Source organism: Hemiscyllium ocellatum, chromosome 30, assembly GCF_020745735.1.
Source record: "Hemiscyllium ocellatum isolate sHemOce1 chromosome 30, sHemOce1.pat.X.cur, whole genome shotgun sequence".
Lineage (NCBI taxonomy): Eukaryota > Metazoa > Chordata > Chondrichthyes > Orectolobiformes > Hemiscylliidae > Hemiscyllium > Hemiscyllium ocellatum.
The window spans coordinates 55,344,381-55,359,756 of NC_083430.1; the positions used below are offsets into that span (position 1 = coordinate 55,344,381).

Genomic DNA, 15,376 nt, shown 5'->3' on the forward strand with positions numbered 1-15,376 from the left:
AGGGGTACAGTGTCATCTGCAAACTTATTAACTAAAAGTGGAGGTGTAGTGAACAGCGAAGAGGGTTACCTCAGATTACAACAGGACCTTGACCAGATGGACCAATGGGCTGAGAAGTGGCAGATTCAGATAAAAGACAGGTGCTGCATTTTGGAAAAGCAAATATCTTAGCAGGACTTATACACTTAATGGTAAGATCCTAGGGAGTGTTGCTGAACAAAGCGACCTTGGAGTGCAGGTTCATAGCTCCTTGAAAGTGGAGTCGCAGGTAGATAGGATATCAAAGACGGCATTTAATATGCTTTCCTTTATTGGTCAGAGTATTGAGTACAGGAGTTGGGGGAGCTGTACAGGACCTTGGTTAGGCCACTGTTGGAATATTGCATGCAATTCTGGTCTCCTTCCTATCGGAAAGATGTTGTGAAACTTGAAAGTGTTCAGAAAAGGTTTGCAAGGATGTTGTCAGGCTTGGAGGATTTGAGCTATAGGGAGAGGTTGAACAAGCTAGGGCTGTTTTCCTTGGAGTGTCAGGGGTGGAGGGGTGACCTTATAGAGGTTTACAAAATTATTGAAGGGCATGGATAGGATAAATAGACAAAATCTTTTCCCTGGGGTTGAGGAGTCCGGAACTAGAGAGCATAGATTTAGGGTGAGAGGGGAAATACATAAAAGAGACCTAAGAGGCAATGTTTTCCACACAGAGGGTAGTATATGTATGGAATGAGCTGCCAGAGGAATTGGTGGAGGCTGGTACAATTGCAACATTTACAAGGCATTTGGATGGGTATATGAATAGGAAGGGTTTGGAGGGATATGGACTGGGTTCTGGTAGGTGTGACTAGGGTTTGGATATCTGGTCAGCATGGAAGGGTTGGACCGAAGGGTCTGTTTCCATGCTGTGCATCTCCATGACTATTATACTCCAACTCACATGAAATAAGGGCCAACATTCCATTAGTCTTCCTTATTATCCATTGCATCCATAGGCTAGCTTTGAGATTCATTCACGTGTCCCCAAATCGGTATTGTAGCTTTCTGTAGTTTTCTCTCCATTTAAATTATAGTATTCTTTTGTTCTCCCTTTGGAAATGAACAACCTCATACTTTTCCCCAATTATTCATCATTTGACAACTTTGAGTGATAGACGCTAGATTTTCAACTCTAATCAGTCAGTTTCAAATTCTATTCAATTCTTTTAGGTATCTCTTAGCTGCACTCATCTCTACCACCTCCCTCCCCATTTCACTTAAGTCATTTACAAACCTGAACAGTTAACCTTACCCTCTTCTCCTGTGGAGGGTGGTTAACCTGACTATTCTGAGCATTTGTTGCTTTCGTCTCAGATTTGCACCATTTTGCCTTTTGCTACCTTGAAAGACTTTAAAACTATAGAATCCCTACAATGTGAAAACAGGTCCTTCAGCCCAACAAGTCCACATTGACACTATGAATGAGAGAGAAAAATTCATCAACTTACATCATTAGTTTCTGATCATCTGCCACTGAACCAAACAGTGACTCATGCAGCAAGTGCCATGACACATCTTCTACTACTGCTGTATGACCAGTAAAGATAGTTTTCGCATCAACTATTTTTCCTTCTTTAGGTACCGCACTAATATCCCATAAGCAGATAGTCTGGGGGAGAACAAAAACAGTTACAGATCAGGTTTATAATGCGATGTTAACTTATATATTGGTATCGATTTCTAGTCAGCTGACATGCGCACTTATTTCATCAGTAACTTTACATCAACATTTTATTTGCTTGCAGCACATTAACCTAAAAAACTAACTTACATAAGCCGGAATTTCATTCAGAAATGCATACACCTCTAAAATTTGGAAATATCTGAAATACCTTGCTTGAATTGCAGTCTGCTTTTTTTTAATTAAAAAAAAGGATATATTTATTCAGAATGAGTGCGCATGCAATTTTGATGTTTTACTTTTCCAAAACAAAACAAAACAAAACTACCACTTTCAAGACAGACTACATTTATTGCTAAATGAAATAGTGGAGTCCAAAGTCCAACCAACTAAAACATGACTGTTGAAATGCATATCTACTAACCAGTATTCAGATTGGATTTTTATAATAAAAAATACATTGCTTTTAGAACAAATATAAAATGGCCATCCTTTAAGTAGGTAACTATACTGACCTTGGCACTCAAGATACATTTTGCTTTCTAAAATCCACAATACAAAAGTGACAAGACAATGCTCACATGATCATCTGAAGCGCTAAGTAGATGGCCACTTAGATTCGGATTCCATGAGAGCCCATAGCCTTCTTTCTGGTGCCCACGTAACCGAAGATCTGGACTGCACTCACCAGAGGGATCTGTGTAGTTGTAGTAAAGTAATCATTTTTCCACTTTACGCCAAAATAAATAAATCATGCAATATTTTACAAAATATACCACATTTGATGGATAAGTCAAAAGGCTGACAATTAACAGGCTTGTTGAAATCTTCACCACCAATTAAATTTAAATAGTTTAAGATGTTAACAGGGAGTAGAGCAAAGTTGAACTTTTAATTAGTTTCAATTATTGCCATTATTTGGAAAAATTCAAGGTTTAAGCTGGGATGATTGCTTCTGTATTCCATCCAAATCCAGTGTATTCAAAAAGAATAGGTACCCAATGAGCACAGTCCGCAGATTTCTCAGCAACAAACCTAAAGAAGCAAATGTGTCTAGAAACCCTAGCTACTCTCCCCTACATCAAACACATCTCGGAAATGACTGCCAGACTACTCAGACCCCTTGGCATCATGGTAGCCCACAAACCCACCAATACACTAAAACAGCACCTAATGAACTTGAAAGATCCTATATAGACAACAAGCAAAACTAAATATCATTTACAAATTACCATGCAAGAACTGTAACAAATACTACACGACAAACAGGCAGAAAACTAGCCACCAGGATACAAGAACATCAACTAGCTAGTAAACAACATGACCCTCTCTCATTAGTATCCTTACATACAGATGAGAAAGGACACCAGTTCGATTGGGACAACGCATCCATTATAGGACAAGCCAAACAGAGACACGCACGAGAATTCCTAGAAGCATGGCATTCCAAACAGAACTCTCAACAAACACATTGACTTGGACCCTATCCACCAGCCCACGGCACAGTGGCACAGTGGTTAGCCTCAGGTGCTGCCTCACAGCATCAGGGTCCCAGGTTAGATTCCATCGTTGGGTGACTGTGCAAACTCCAGACACATTCTCCCCGTATCTACGTGGGTTTCCTCCGGGTGGTCCGTTTCCTGCCACAGTCCAAAGATGTGCAGGTCAGGTGAATTGGCCATACTAAATTGCCCATAGTGTTAGGTGTATTAGTCAGAGGGAAATGAGTCTGGGCGAGTGCATTAATCAGAGGGAAATGGGTCTGGGTGGGTTACTCTTCAGAGGTTCGGTGTGGACTGGTTGGGCCGAAGGGCCTGTTTCCACACTGTCGGGAAACTAATCACCCCCTGAGAAGAGAACAGTAAATGACATCACCACAGGAAATGATGTCACCAACCCAAAGAAACCCAAACATATAAATAGAAAGCAGGAATTATCAACAGTGCTTGCTTCACCTGGAGGCCCACTGAAGTTGGGTGACATAACTTCTGGAAATGAAGCTTCCAGCTCAGCAAGCAAACCTACATCCAGAACCTCAACCTGAGCTACAAATCTTCTCAAATCTCACTAAGAGCTGAACTGGTCAGAATTTATTTTAAGATAGGCAGAAGAGTCTATCATATCCAAACATATTTGCTAATCCTTGACCCATAACCTTGTAATATGTATGTGTACCAAGTGTTCATTCAAATAGTTCTTAAACTTCTGAGGGTTTCCACCTCTACCACCCTTTTAGGCTGGGAAATTCAAATACTCACAACCCACAAGATGTTAAAAATAATTCCTCAATTCTCCTCTAGACATCCTGCTCCTTACAACTGTGCCATTTGGTTATTCACCCATCTACCAAGTGAAAAGGATTCGATCTACTCTGCATATGCCCCTCAGAACTTTGTACACCTCAATCAGATTCTTCCCCCTCAGCCTTCTCCAAGGAAAACCACAGTCTAGTCTCTTCATAGATGAATCCAACTTAAGCAGCATCCTGGAGAAACTTCTCCGCACCACTGTCTAGCGCAATTGCATTCTTCCTTAGTGTAGCGACCAGAAATGCACACAATACTCCAGTTGTGGCCTAAATAATGTTATACACAGTTACATCATAACCTCCTTGGCTAATGTATTAAATGCTTTGACTGATAAGATCATGAACTGGGCCCTAAGTTGAACGTAAAAGTGTTGAGGCTGTAAAGTGCCAAATTATAAAAATGGGCTGCTGTTCTTGAGTTGGGTTACGTCGGAACATTATAGATGACCGCAGACAGAAATGTAATCATGAGAGCAAGGTAGTGCATTTTGAAAAAACATCAGGGTGAGCCCTGAGTGAACGTATTGCAGTAAGGTCAAAAGGGAAGCAGTTAGTGTGGATGGCGGGGGCGCAAAGAAATAGAGATAGCCAATGCCTCATCAAGAATTCTCAATGAAAAGATCAAAATGGGGTAAGGGGCCAGAAGATTTTGTAACAGCTGCAAGGGCAAATGCAAACACGATTTCAGCATAACAGTGGAAGAGACAATGATTCACAGGTGAGTGCTCACACATGGAAAAGCCATTTAAGTAAACATTGTGAAATTAAAATGGGAGCTGTTCTGCAAAAACAGCATGTGAATTTATTTTACTTCAAAGAAAACTAAAATTTCCTTCTGGATAAAGAAGTTGTTCAGTCAAAAGGCTAAGCCTGAAATTTATTTCTTAGATATGGTAGCTACCAATTGAAAAAGGAGCCTGTAAGAATGGTTCCAGTTATTCGGTTCAAAAATTAGAAACCTATTCCTGTTCAGAAACTGGAGCTCTGGTGCAGAGTGGAGACACAGTTTCTCCTTTTTCTGTATCCATCTTCAGCCTCAAAGAGACCAGAAGTTGAAAAGCTGAAGAAAACGGAGTTTTTAAAACATTCGAGAGTGGACCAGCAGGCAGCACAAGACAAGTGGTGACCTTGGCAGAACAGACCAGATGAGTATCTCTACCATGTCCAGTCTTTTCAAGCAAAAACAGAGTTTAAAACTTTAGCTTACAAGATTATGACAAATCTTAGATCAAGGTAGACAAAGAAAAACTATTGCAGCTGACTGTGGAACTATCAACCATGGAACACAGATTTAAAATTAAAGAAGGAAGAGGAGCGAAAACAGAAGAAATCTTTTTCTTTTACATGCAGTAAGAATTAATGACCTGGTAAATACTACCCATGAGAAGTGCAAGCAGTGGTGGGTGCATGGAATGCACAGACTGTGGTGGTAGTAGAGTCATAGACAGAGACATTAGGGACATTTAAGCTGGACGGGCACATGAACAACAGTAAATTAAGGAGTGTGTAGTTTAAGTTGATCTTAGATTAAGATAAATGCTCGGCACAACATCGTGGGCCTGTACTGTGCTGTACTAAAAATAATGATTTGAAAAGAAACTGGAGAGACACTTGAATAAATGAACTAGCAGAGTTATGGGAATGGAGAGACCAGAATTATCTGTGGGGTTCAAGCTATGGATGAGTGGCTAAATGACCTTCTTCTATGCCATAAATGACTGTCTAGAAAATACTGTGTATAGTCAATGATGTATTTTTTTTAAGATTGCACTTTATTTCACAAAAGTATTCTGAGTCAATGATTTTATATTTTAAGATTATTCATTTGGCTCTTTACAAGGGATAGGATACGAGGCAGTTAGAGCTGTCAAGGGTTGCCACACCAGTTCAGCTTGTAAAGATTTGGAGAACACCATCAGTCAAGAAGCAACTTCTGCTTCATGAATGAAATGAACTTATTCTAGAGATTAAGGTAATTGATGCTCTTCTACAAGGATGGTACTGGCAAAACAAAGTTTCCAAAATTTAAACAGAAAGACAAGAAAATCAATTTGATTCATAATACCATGTCCTGATCTCCCAATTCAACCTGCTTACCTGGTTTGGAAGGATGTTTCGTATAATCAAAGACCAACACATCACTGGAGGGAGTCTTAGTAGCAATAATGCAAGGATTCTGAGGCATGTAACGAGCACGATTTACTTCCCCTTCGTGGTTTATTTTTATTTCAATCTCTATCTTTCCACTAACAGAACCAAATCCACCAAATTCTGTAATAGAAGCAACAAGCAGAAATAGGTTTCATGGTTCACTAAACAACCCAGTGGCAATCTTATAAACTAAGCGGTCAGTAAATCAAAGGCAAATGTCACCTTATATTTATTTTCAACTTTGAATATCTTAACTCAATTAATGAGGAGTCATGCAGTCAGTAATGTACAGCACGGAAACAGACCCTTTGGTTCAATGCACTTACACAAAAACAGTTTTTACAAATCATACTATCCCTTCAGGGATTTCAACAATATCTGTATGCTAAGACTACAAACGTTTCAAAAGTATACGGGTGCTCGTTTCAAAAGTACCTTTAAACAGTGAGGCAAGGGCAAGGGTCTGATGGGTTCAAGTTAGCAGAGCAATGCTGTTTGCAAGTTGTTCCTTTTACTCACCCAAACGTCCTAAAAGCACATAGCAGATGACTCTATAATATTGAGTAATCCTAGTCTCACAATGTTTTCTACGAATACCAGCTGAAATGCATATGCTAACTCAATGTTCCCACATAATTGTGCATCTGTGATGTTCTCACCAAGTCAGTAAGTTTCCAAATTCTGCTTAAATTATTTTACATCTTCCTTACAACTAACATTCCTACATAGCTTTGTATCATTTGTAACTTTGGAATTATTACATATGGTCCCCACATCCAAATCAGTCGATATGTATTACATTCGGCTGTTCAGATCCTAGTCCTGGTCATCATACAGCCATTGTTGTGGTTCCGTTCGCCGAACTGGGAATTTGTGTTGCTGACGTTTCGTCCCCTGTCTAGATGACATCCCCAGTGCTTGGGAGCCTCCTGTGAAGCGCTTCTGTGATCTTTTCTCCGGCATTTGTAGTGGTTTGAATCTGCCGCTTCCGGTTGTCAGTTCCAGCTGTCCTTTGCAGTGGTCGGTATACTGGGTCCTGGTCGATGTGCTTATTGATTAGGTTAGATTAGATTATATTAGATTAGATTACTTACAGTGTGGCAACAGGCCCTTCGGCCCAACAAGTCCACACTGACCCGCCGAAGCGCAACCCACCCATACCCCTACATTTTACCTCTTACGTAACACTACGGGCAATTTAGCATGGCCAATTCACCTGACCCGCACATCTTTGGACTGTGGGAGGAAACCGGAGCACCCGGAGGAAACCCACGCAGGCATGGGGAGAACGTGCAAACTCCACACAGTCAGTCGCCTGAGTCGGGAATTGAACCCGGGTCTCAGGCGCTGTGAGGCAGCAGTGCTAACCACTGTGCCGCCCACAAATTGAATCTGTGGATGAGTGCCATGCCTCTAGGAATTCCCTGGCTGTTCTGTGTTTGGCTTGTCCTATAATAGTAGTGTTGTCCCAGTCGAATTCATGTTGCTTGTCATCTGCGTGCGTAGCTACTAAGGATAGCTGGTCATATCGTTTCGTGGCTAGTTGGTGTTCATGGATGCGGGTCGTTAGCTGTATTCCTGTTTGCCCTAAGTAGTGTTTTGTGCAGTCCACTGCAGCGGACAGCTGGAATTGACAACCAGAAGCAGCAGATTCAAACCACTACAAGTGCCGGAGGAGAGATCACAGAAATGCTTCACAGGAGGCTCCCAAGCACTGAGGATGTCACCTAGACAGGGGACGAAACGTCTGCAACACAAATTCCCAGCTCGGCGAACAGAACCACAACAACGAGCACCCGAGCTACAAATCTTCTCGCAAACTTTGATCATACAGCCATGTTTCTGTAATAGCAATTAGACCACACCCATTTAACTTCATTTGTACTTTTAGATTATCTACTACTTGCAAATGCTGTGCCCCTTTAGATAGACTGCCTTTATGCCCAGGTTTATTTTTCCTGCCTTCTATTCTCCCAAACAAATTTTGTACCATCAGTTACCAAATTTACTTCCTTCCAATGGCAGCACTAGCAAATCTCCCTGCGAGAATCAGTCGTAGGCATGTCAAGTTGAAATTCATCTCACCTGCCCTAGCACTGGTCTCGATGCCTCAAATCTGATGGCCAGCCAAGTGTTCAATCAATGTTCCTGATTTTATTGCCCACGAGCACATGGCACTGGGAGTAATCCTGACATTGAGATCTGGTGGTTCTGCTTTTTAATTTCTTTCCTACACCCTCCAAGATCTGCTTTCGGGACTTAATCGTCTTCCTACTCTTGTCACATACTCCTGTACATGAACCCCAGAACCCTTTAATGCCCTTCTTCAGACTCATGCCTCCATGCACGACATGCTGTTTCATTACCCTCCACATGAATCACCCAACTTTCATCACAGCCTCAGACTCAATCCAAGAAGAAATAAAAGTTCAAAGTGTCTGCTGCAGATAATATTTTAGAATATTAAAAAAGCATTAAGAACTCGTTCGCTAGACAAAAAGAATTCCATTCACATTTTTAATGTTTCATAAAAACAAGCATTTGTATTCACAGAACCACTTCAAAGACTTTATTCACACTTAGACCTGCCACAGTGAATTGACAGGGCTCTTGTGATTAAGATAGGTTGTAAAATTATGCAACACAAATAATAACCTCACGTTTGTCACACACAGTGACTCAACAAACATGGCAGTATCTTTAAAAACTAAATGTCATGGAATGAGACTGTTCACTTTCTAAATACGTTATCTACTCAGTCTCCAAAGTGTCATATGCCAAAAAGGTACCACCCATCAAAAAACATTTGGCAACTACAGGACTTCTAGAGAAAAGTTTAAAAGCTCTTAAATAACGTTTTCGACATCACAGTAAGAAAAACTGGATGTTTTAAGTCAGCTGCACTTTAACATGTGCTCACCTGAGTGAACCATAAATTTAAAGCAACTAACTGCCATGCTATTTTGCTCATCTATCTATATAGGTCACAACACCATACGCATAAAAGGGGTTTAAAAAACCTCTTACCTCCTTTCTCACTATCGTAATGTGAAGCATCAAACTGCGCATCATCATTTGGCAGTTGAACACTGGCTATGACCAAATGGTTTTGCTCATCAGATGTGTGGGTTCCCAGCACCAGTCTATGAACACTGTAGTCCTTTCCCTCAGGTCTGCAGATTAAATATGGTGTTACTAAATTATTCAGTCATACATTTTTGCCTGCAAAAACAATATTAAAATAGGACATTGCGAACAGTTGCAACCTGATGCAAATCTTATTCAGTGTTCAGACCAAAACATCTTGAAAACATCAAAAATTGACTGCAGTCAATGTAAGAGCTGACGCTGGAAAATAGGTCTGGTTCAAGGACACAAAGTCTTTCTTTAAAGATGAAGTGCTTCCTGGAAAACCTGATGTCACGCAAAACCAATTATGCGAAAATGTTTGAAGCTCAAAAACACTCTCCAAAGATATCCTGCTCCCCGCTTTACTAGACACCCAGCTCTCAAACACAACCTGGGAACATCCAGGCATATACTGATGTTAATATGAAACAGCAATATTGCAATAAGAATGCAGGGCTCTACTTGGTCAGTAATGTTAATATAAATAAAGCTGCATGAGACAATATCAAGCAAGGATTTTCCAGTGTGATAGCACTTTGAATCATCTGTGACAGGCAAAACAAAACAGTTTACATACCAAATTTTGCTCTTTCTAGGTGAGATGTGGGTATTATTACTGTTCCCAACTAGTCAACTTCAGGAAAAGAGATCATAAATCCAAAAGACAAAATTTTAAGCACGTAATTGCAATATTCCAAAGGCTGGAAATATGGACTTAGTTTGATAACAAGCATAGTATGCAGATCAACAATATTATACATGTTATTTAACTGGACTTCAGGAAGACCCTTCATATTACTGTACATTGTAGGCTGCTGAACAGGCAAATGAATTAAATTTCTACTACCAAATTAACTATAGGTCCAGACAGACTTTTGATTCATAACGTAGTCAAACATTATGGAAGACAGGCAAGAAAATGAAAATGGAGCCAGGATCACATGAGAATTGACCTTATTGCAGAGCAAAGCATGTTCAAGTAGTCATATGGTCTACTCCTGCTATTTCTATTGTACCTATTCTATTAGAAGAAAGCAAATCAGAATATCAAGATGCATAGCAAAGAATACTCCATAAATTCATAGATAATAACAAAACTGTATTCAATCCTAAAGAAACATGTGGAATTCTTCATGTAGTTTACATTGCCCTATGTCTGACGGGAAAGAATTATTGGAGAGGACACAGAAGGACTATGCAAATTATTTAGATTGCTGAACTGAAGGACACAACAGATAGAAAATTTAAGCAGTCTGTGTTTTTACCTCAAAATAAAGATTACAAAAGGAATTCATAGAAGTGTTCAATCTGATGGATTTGGAATAACTGGGTTGAAGCTAAATTCTGTATTTGACAAAAAGGTAAGTACAAGTGGTCACATTTACAAAGTCAAGACAAAGAAAATAGAAAAATCAGAGGAATGTATTCTCACAGGTGGCAGAACAAACAGCGTCAATGTGTTTCAACGAGGAAACAAGATAAGTTAGTAATAAATGGAATGGAGACAAAAACACAAAGAATACTGCAGATAAGTGACCGAGATTGGGTAAAACTCTTCTACTTCAAGCTATTTAAAAGTCAGAAGTTACAAGAACACGAGGTACATTCGAGGACATAGCCTTTTAGCCCAAAGTGGAATCTAAATGCATACGCAGCATAGACATCTTCATTTACCAAATAATACTGACATTCACATCAATTATCCTTCAAACGTTCATACCTAGAAACGTCAGGCAACCACTGTGCAGTCAGGCTTGGCCATTCCAGAGCATGCGTCATTACCAGGTCATACAAAAAGGGAGTATTTTTCTTCCAGATCTTGTATTCTTCATTAATGACACGTTCTTCCACGGCATCATCAAAGGCTGCTGCAAATGCACAACTTGTCATTAACAGCATACAGAAGTGCATCAATTCAAGTTATTCCTATGCACCACTGGGCAAACATTTATTTCCTACCAGCTGCTAGCATTTTTCTTTTGAAGCAGTCACCAAAGTTTCTACTCAGTACTACTGTGCATATCTATTATTACAAAATACAAGCTAACAATAAACCTCCAGTCATTAGTAAACTACGTAAATTTATTCAAAAAGGCTCACTGATCAAATAATTTAGAATGCAACTTCAATAGAACTTAAGAAACAAATCCTGATCTGCATTTTATCTTGGGCAAGGCAACAGGGGAAAGACCAAAGAGAAGATGCAGTCACCAAAGGAAAAAACTTGGAGCAAATGAATATGCAACGCATGTCATGGCTAACAATTGAATGCTTTGCAAAGGTAACTGATATGGCAGATATAAAACCTATGTGAACTTTCAGAAGGTAGTCAATAAAATTTCAGAGAAGATTTAAAAATTAAGCATTGGAAATGGAGAGGACCTATTGAAATGAGTATGAAATTGCTAAGACACATGTAAAATAGGCAAAGTCAAAAGGTGTTGCGCTGGAAAAGCACAGCATGTCAGACAGCATCCGAGGAGCAGGAGAACCGACATTTCGGATATAAGCCTTTCATCAGAACGTTCCTGATGAAGGGTTTATGCCCAAAATGTCGATTCTCCTGCGCCTTGGACACTGCCTGACCTGCTGTGCTTTTCCACCACCACACTTTCTGACTCTGATCTCTCGCATCCACAGACCTCACTTTCTCCTACTAAAGTAGGCATAGCAGATATTTATTCCAATTGGCAGAATTGACTAATGGTGACTCCAGTGGAACTGTATTGGAGACTCAGCACTTCTACCAATTGAATATTTCAAAACAGATAAGAACTCCTGAGGTCACTGCACAAAGTCAGTCACAAATATAACATCAGTCTACAAAACAAAAAACAAACTGGGAGCAGAAAGGTTTCAACAATATGGTCATTACAACGCAAGACTCCCTTCACATAATACCACAACACAGTGTCAGCATGTCAGCTAAAATTATGCAGTATGTAGCTGAACCCACAAACTTTTTAAAATATCAACATGCTTTTACATTTGTTTATTTACAACACCATGGCCAGTTATAAGCTGTTCTCAAAACCTCAAATATTTCTGATAATATTACAGAAAGATGCCTTTCAGAACCAACTGCACTGTCATAAGATTGGCGAGTATGAAGAAAGATGATATGGGTGAATACTGACTTAAAAGACTGAATGCAAACTTTTAACCAAACTTTTCATGACAGATCTGAAAATGTGTTGCTGGTTAAAGTGCAGCAGGTCAGGCAGCATCCAAGGAACAGGACATTCGACGTTTCAGGCATAAGCCCTTCATCAGGAATTTCTTGTTCCTTGGATGCTGCCTGACCTGCTGCGCTTTAACCAGCAACACATTTTCAGCTCTGATCTCCAACATCTGCAGACCTCACTTTTTCCTCGAAGATTTTCATGACAGATGTAAGCAAGGGCATTTGGTAACAGCATGCCAAGGCACAATGTAGTTTCAGCTCAGGAAAGGGAAAAAAACATTTCATGTATAGTTTTTGCAAGGAATGAATGACTAGGTAGTCTCAACAATCAAAGCACTTCTCTAGCAGGAAACAGAGTATAAAGAAAATGATATGCAGGGGCCATAATCTTTATGCTACCTCCAAGACCCAGTAAAGTGATCAGGCTTAGAGAAACCACCTACACAAATTCTCATTAAAGGCCATTTACTTCATTAATCTCACACTGATACAGTACTACATGCCTGTAACCCACAGAATTTCTGCATAGTGTATCTATAAACTATCATCCTCGCCCTTACTCATGAATCACTTACTATAAGTTAAATTGGAAAGGGCCATGTGACAAACTTACAAAACACTTAATTTTAAGGGGAGATGTATAACAGTACAATTTACACACTGAAAAGCATTAAAGTACATTTGTTGAACAGTTGTCACGTTTTACATTAGAACAAATAATCAATGGCATGAGGTGAATTACAGATGTGTATTTGGGCTTTGGTTGAATTGGGGATTAATGTGAGAACTTTGTGTTACAGCCACTAGTGAATACCCAAGGCCAAAATGTAATGGTGTTTCCCATGCACGTCTCTAATTCATCTCCTGACCATCCGTTATTTTGTATAATATATACAAGGTACTTTTTTTTCCTCGTTTCCATTCATGACAAATGGCTGGCGTCGTGTCGAGATGAGTGGACTGCACAGGTGAGGCGGCCGTCAGTAATGAAGAACAGTGGGTGTGTGACGTCACAGGTGTAACATCATAATGGGCATCTGATGCTAGAGGTGCAAAATTAAAGAAAAATAATCTGAACAGTCTGAAAATAGTACATGCAGTTTACAGGGAGACAAATTTACATAAAATGCAGGACAGAGTACCTTGCATACATTATATATTTACATTGTAATTAATTCTTTTCTCATATCCCCTTAAAATATAGTGTTGCTAAGGCCCAATGTATAGAGCTGGAGCACAAGAATTTGACTGTCACTCAAGACCAAAATCCGTGCTCAGACATTTTAATTTTAGACATGACAGTGGAGACAGAACCTAGGTAAGGAGTTTTTTTTAAATGCTAAATCATCTGGGATGATGAAACAAGAAAACTGGCTGACAAGTGTTCCTTTCTACATTTATCAAGTGCACCTACTAATAGTTTGAACAGAGGGATACTGGCAGCAACATCCCACTCTCCTAACTGAGAAGGAAAACACAGATTTGCAGAAGGGGACTAGTTTATTTCTAGACACACAAGTCATTCTGTAATCATTTTGTACAAACGACTTTGTATAATCACTTTTGTAATAAAGCACAATACAAATTCAAAATAAAGTGAGCATGACGGCTACTTGCAGTTAAACTTCAGAACTACTTTAAATACAACAGGAAAAATATTCAAATACTATTCTAGCAAATGGGCTAAACAGTTTTAAATTCATTTATGAAATTCTGAACTGTACATTGATTAAATAGGCTGGTGGCACGAGACAGTGGATCATTGACATATTGGGCACTGTAGGCAGAAGGCAAATCTGTGCCAATTTCCAAACGTCAACGAGGGCAAATCTTCCAAAAGTGAAATTCATATCAAAGACAAAATCTGTTGCATTGCTGATAGAAGTCGTCGTTCCCAAGGGGTCGCTATTGTACAAATAAGATTTTCACACGAGCTTTAAAAATTACAAATGTGTCATCGCCAATGCAGTCAACAAGCGAACAGAAGGCGCTTTCATAGTCCACAATCAACTGGAACAAGGAATTCACCCTCCGCTCACTTCATCATCTTCCCATCTCCAGAAACCGCGCTCTGATCGCAGCGACATTCCGCTGGAAGCCTCGGGCCGCACACCGGGACAGGGCGGAAAGGAGCCGGAGCCGGAGCCGGGGCCGGGCCGGGCCGGGCCTGAGCCAACAGCGCCAGGGCCCACAACCAGCTCCTTCACAGACAGCGGCGCGAATCCCTGCGGCCCAGAAAAACGCCGACAGAGGGAGGAACGGCAGCGCGAGGCCCAAGGCGGCGGGAAGCCCTGGGCCCGAGACCCCCGGGAGGGCCCGGGCCCACAATCACGATTCCGCAACATGTCGGCCCCTAATGTGGACAGGGCTGAATCAAGATGGAGGCTGCTGTTGCGCGAGGCCGCCCAGCCAAGCTGTCGATTACCTTCTTTGTCGGTCATGCCTGCAGCTCACGGGGGAATGGGGAGGGAGGGAGGAAGGAAGGGGGCGGTCAGGAAACCTGACGGTCTCAGTCCAGGAGCTCGGCTTCTTCCTCCACCACTACCGCCGCCTTTGTGCCTGTCCCTGCGCCTGCGCCGCCACTACCGTTTGCGCGCCAAACCACTGAGCCGGTAGCCCCAGCACAGCTGTCCAATCACAAGGCGCTGAAGAGCTGCCAATCAGGATGGTTACCGAGACAACGGCGCGCCAGGTGTCGGTGCTCCCTACCATTGGATAGTTGTAAGGTGATGGCCGGCAGGGGACCCCGCCCCCAGATGCTGGCGGCATGAGGAGACCAGTTTAGATCAGTGTGGTACTGGAAGGGCACAGCAGGTTAGGCCGCATCTGAGGAGCAAGCCTCCACGCTGGAGGCTTCCTGCCTCTATTCTTGATGAAGGGCTTTTGCCTGAAACGTCAGTTCTCCTGCTCCTCGGATGCTGCCTGACCTGCTGTGCTTTTCCAGCACCACTCT

The 15,376-nt window shown here is 41.1% G+C and overlaps 1 protein-coding gene across 9 annotated transcripts in view; it reads right to left on the reverse strand.

Moving 5' to 3' along the window:
• LOC132830043 (histone-binding protein RBBP4) overlaps positions 1-15,016 on the reverse strand; it is a 77,652-nt gene extending 62,636 nt beyond the window's left edge. For 2 of the 9 annotated variants that reach the window (XM_060847505.1, XM_060847504.1), the window contains exons 1-7: positions 14,849-15,016; positions 13,326-13,466; positions 10,960-11,107; positions 9,138-9,283; positions 6,057-6,230; positions 2,233-2,348; positions 1,479-1,639 (exon numbers count right to left, since the gene is read on the reverse strand). In XM_060847505.1, coding sequence (XP_060703488.1) covers positions 1,479-1,639; positions 2,233-2,348; positions 6,057-6,230; positions 9,138-9,283; positions 10,960-11,107; positions 13,326-13,466; positions 14,849-14,864 — 902 coding nt within the window. In that variant the 5' untranslated portion in view covers positions 14,865-15,016. Of the gene's footprint in view, positions 1-1,478; positions 1,640-2,232; positions 2,349-6,056; positions 6,231-9,137; positions 9,284-10,959; positions 11,108-13,325; positions 13,467-14,147; positions 14,168-14,848 lie in introns of those variants that run through there. The other 7 variants (XM_060847506.1, XM_060847512.1, XM_060847507.1 and 4 more) reach the window with 7 other exon arrangements.
• Positions 15,017-15,376: the final 360 nt, after the last annotated feature.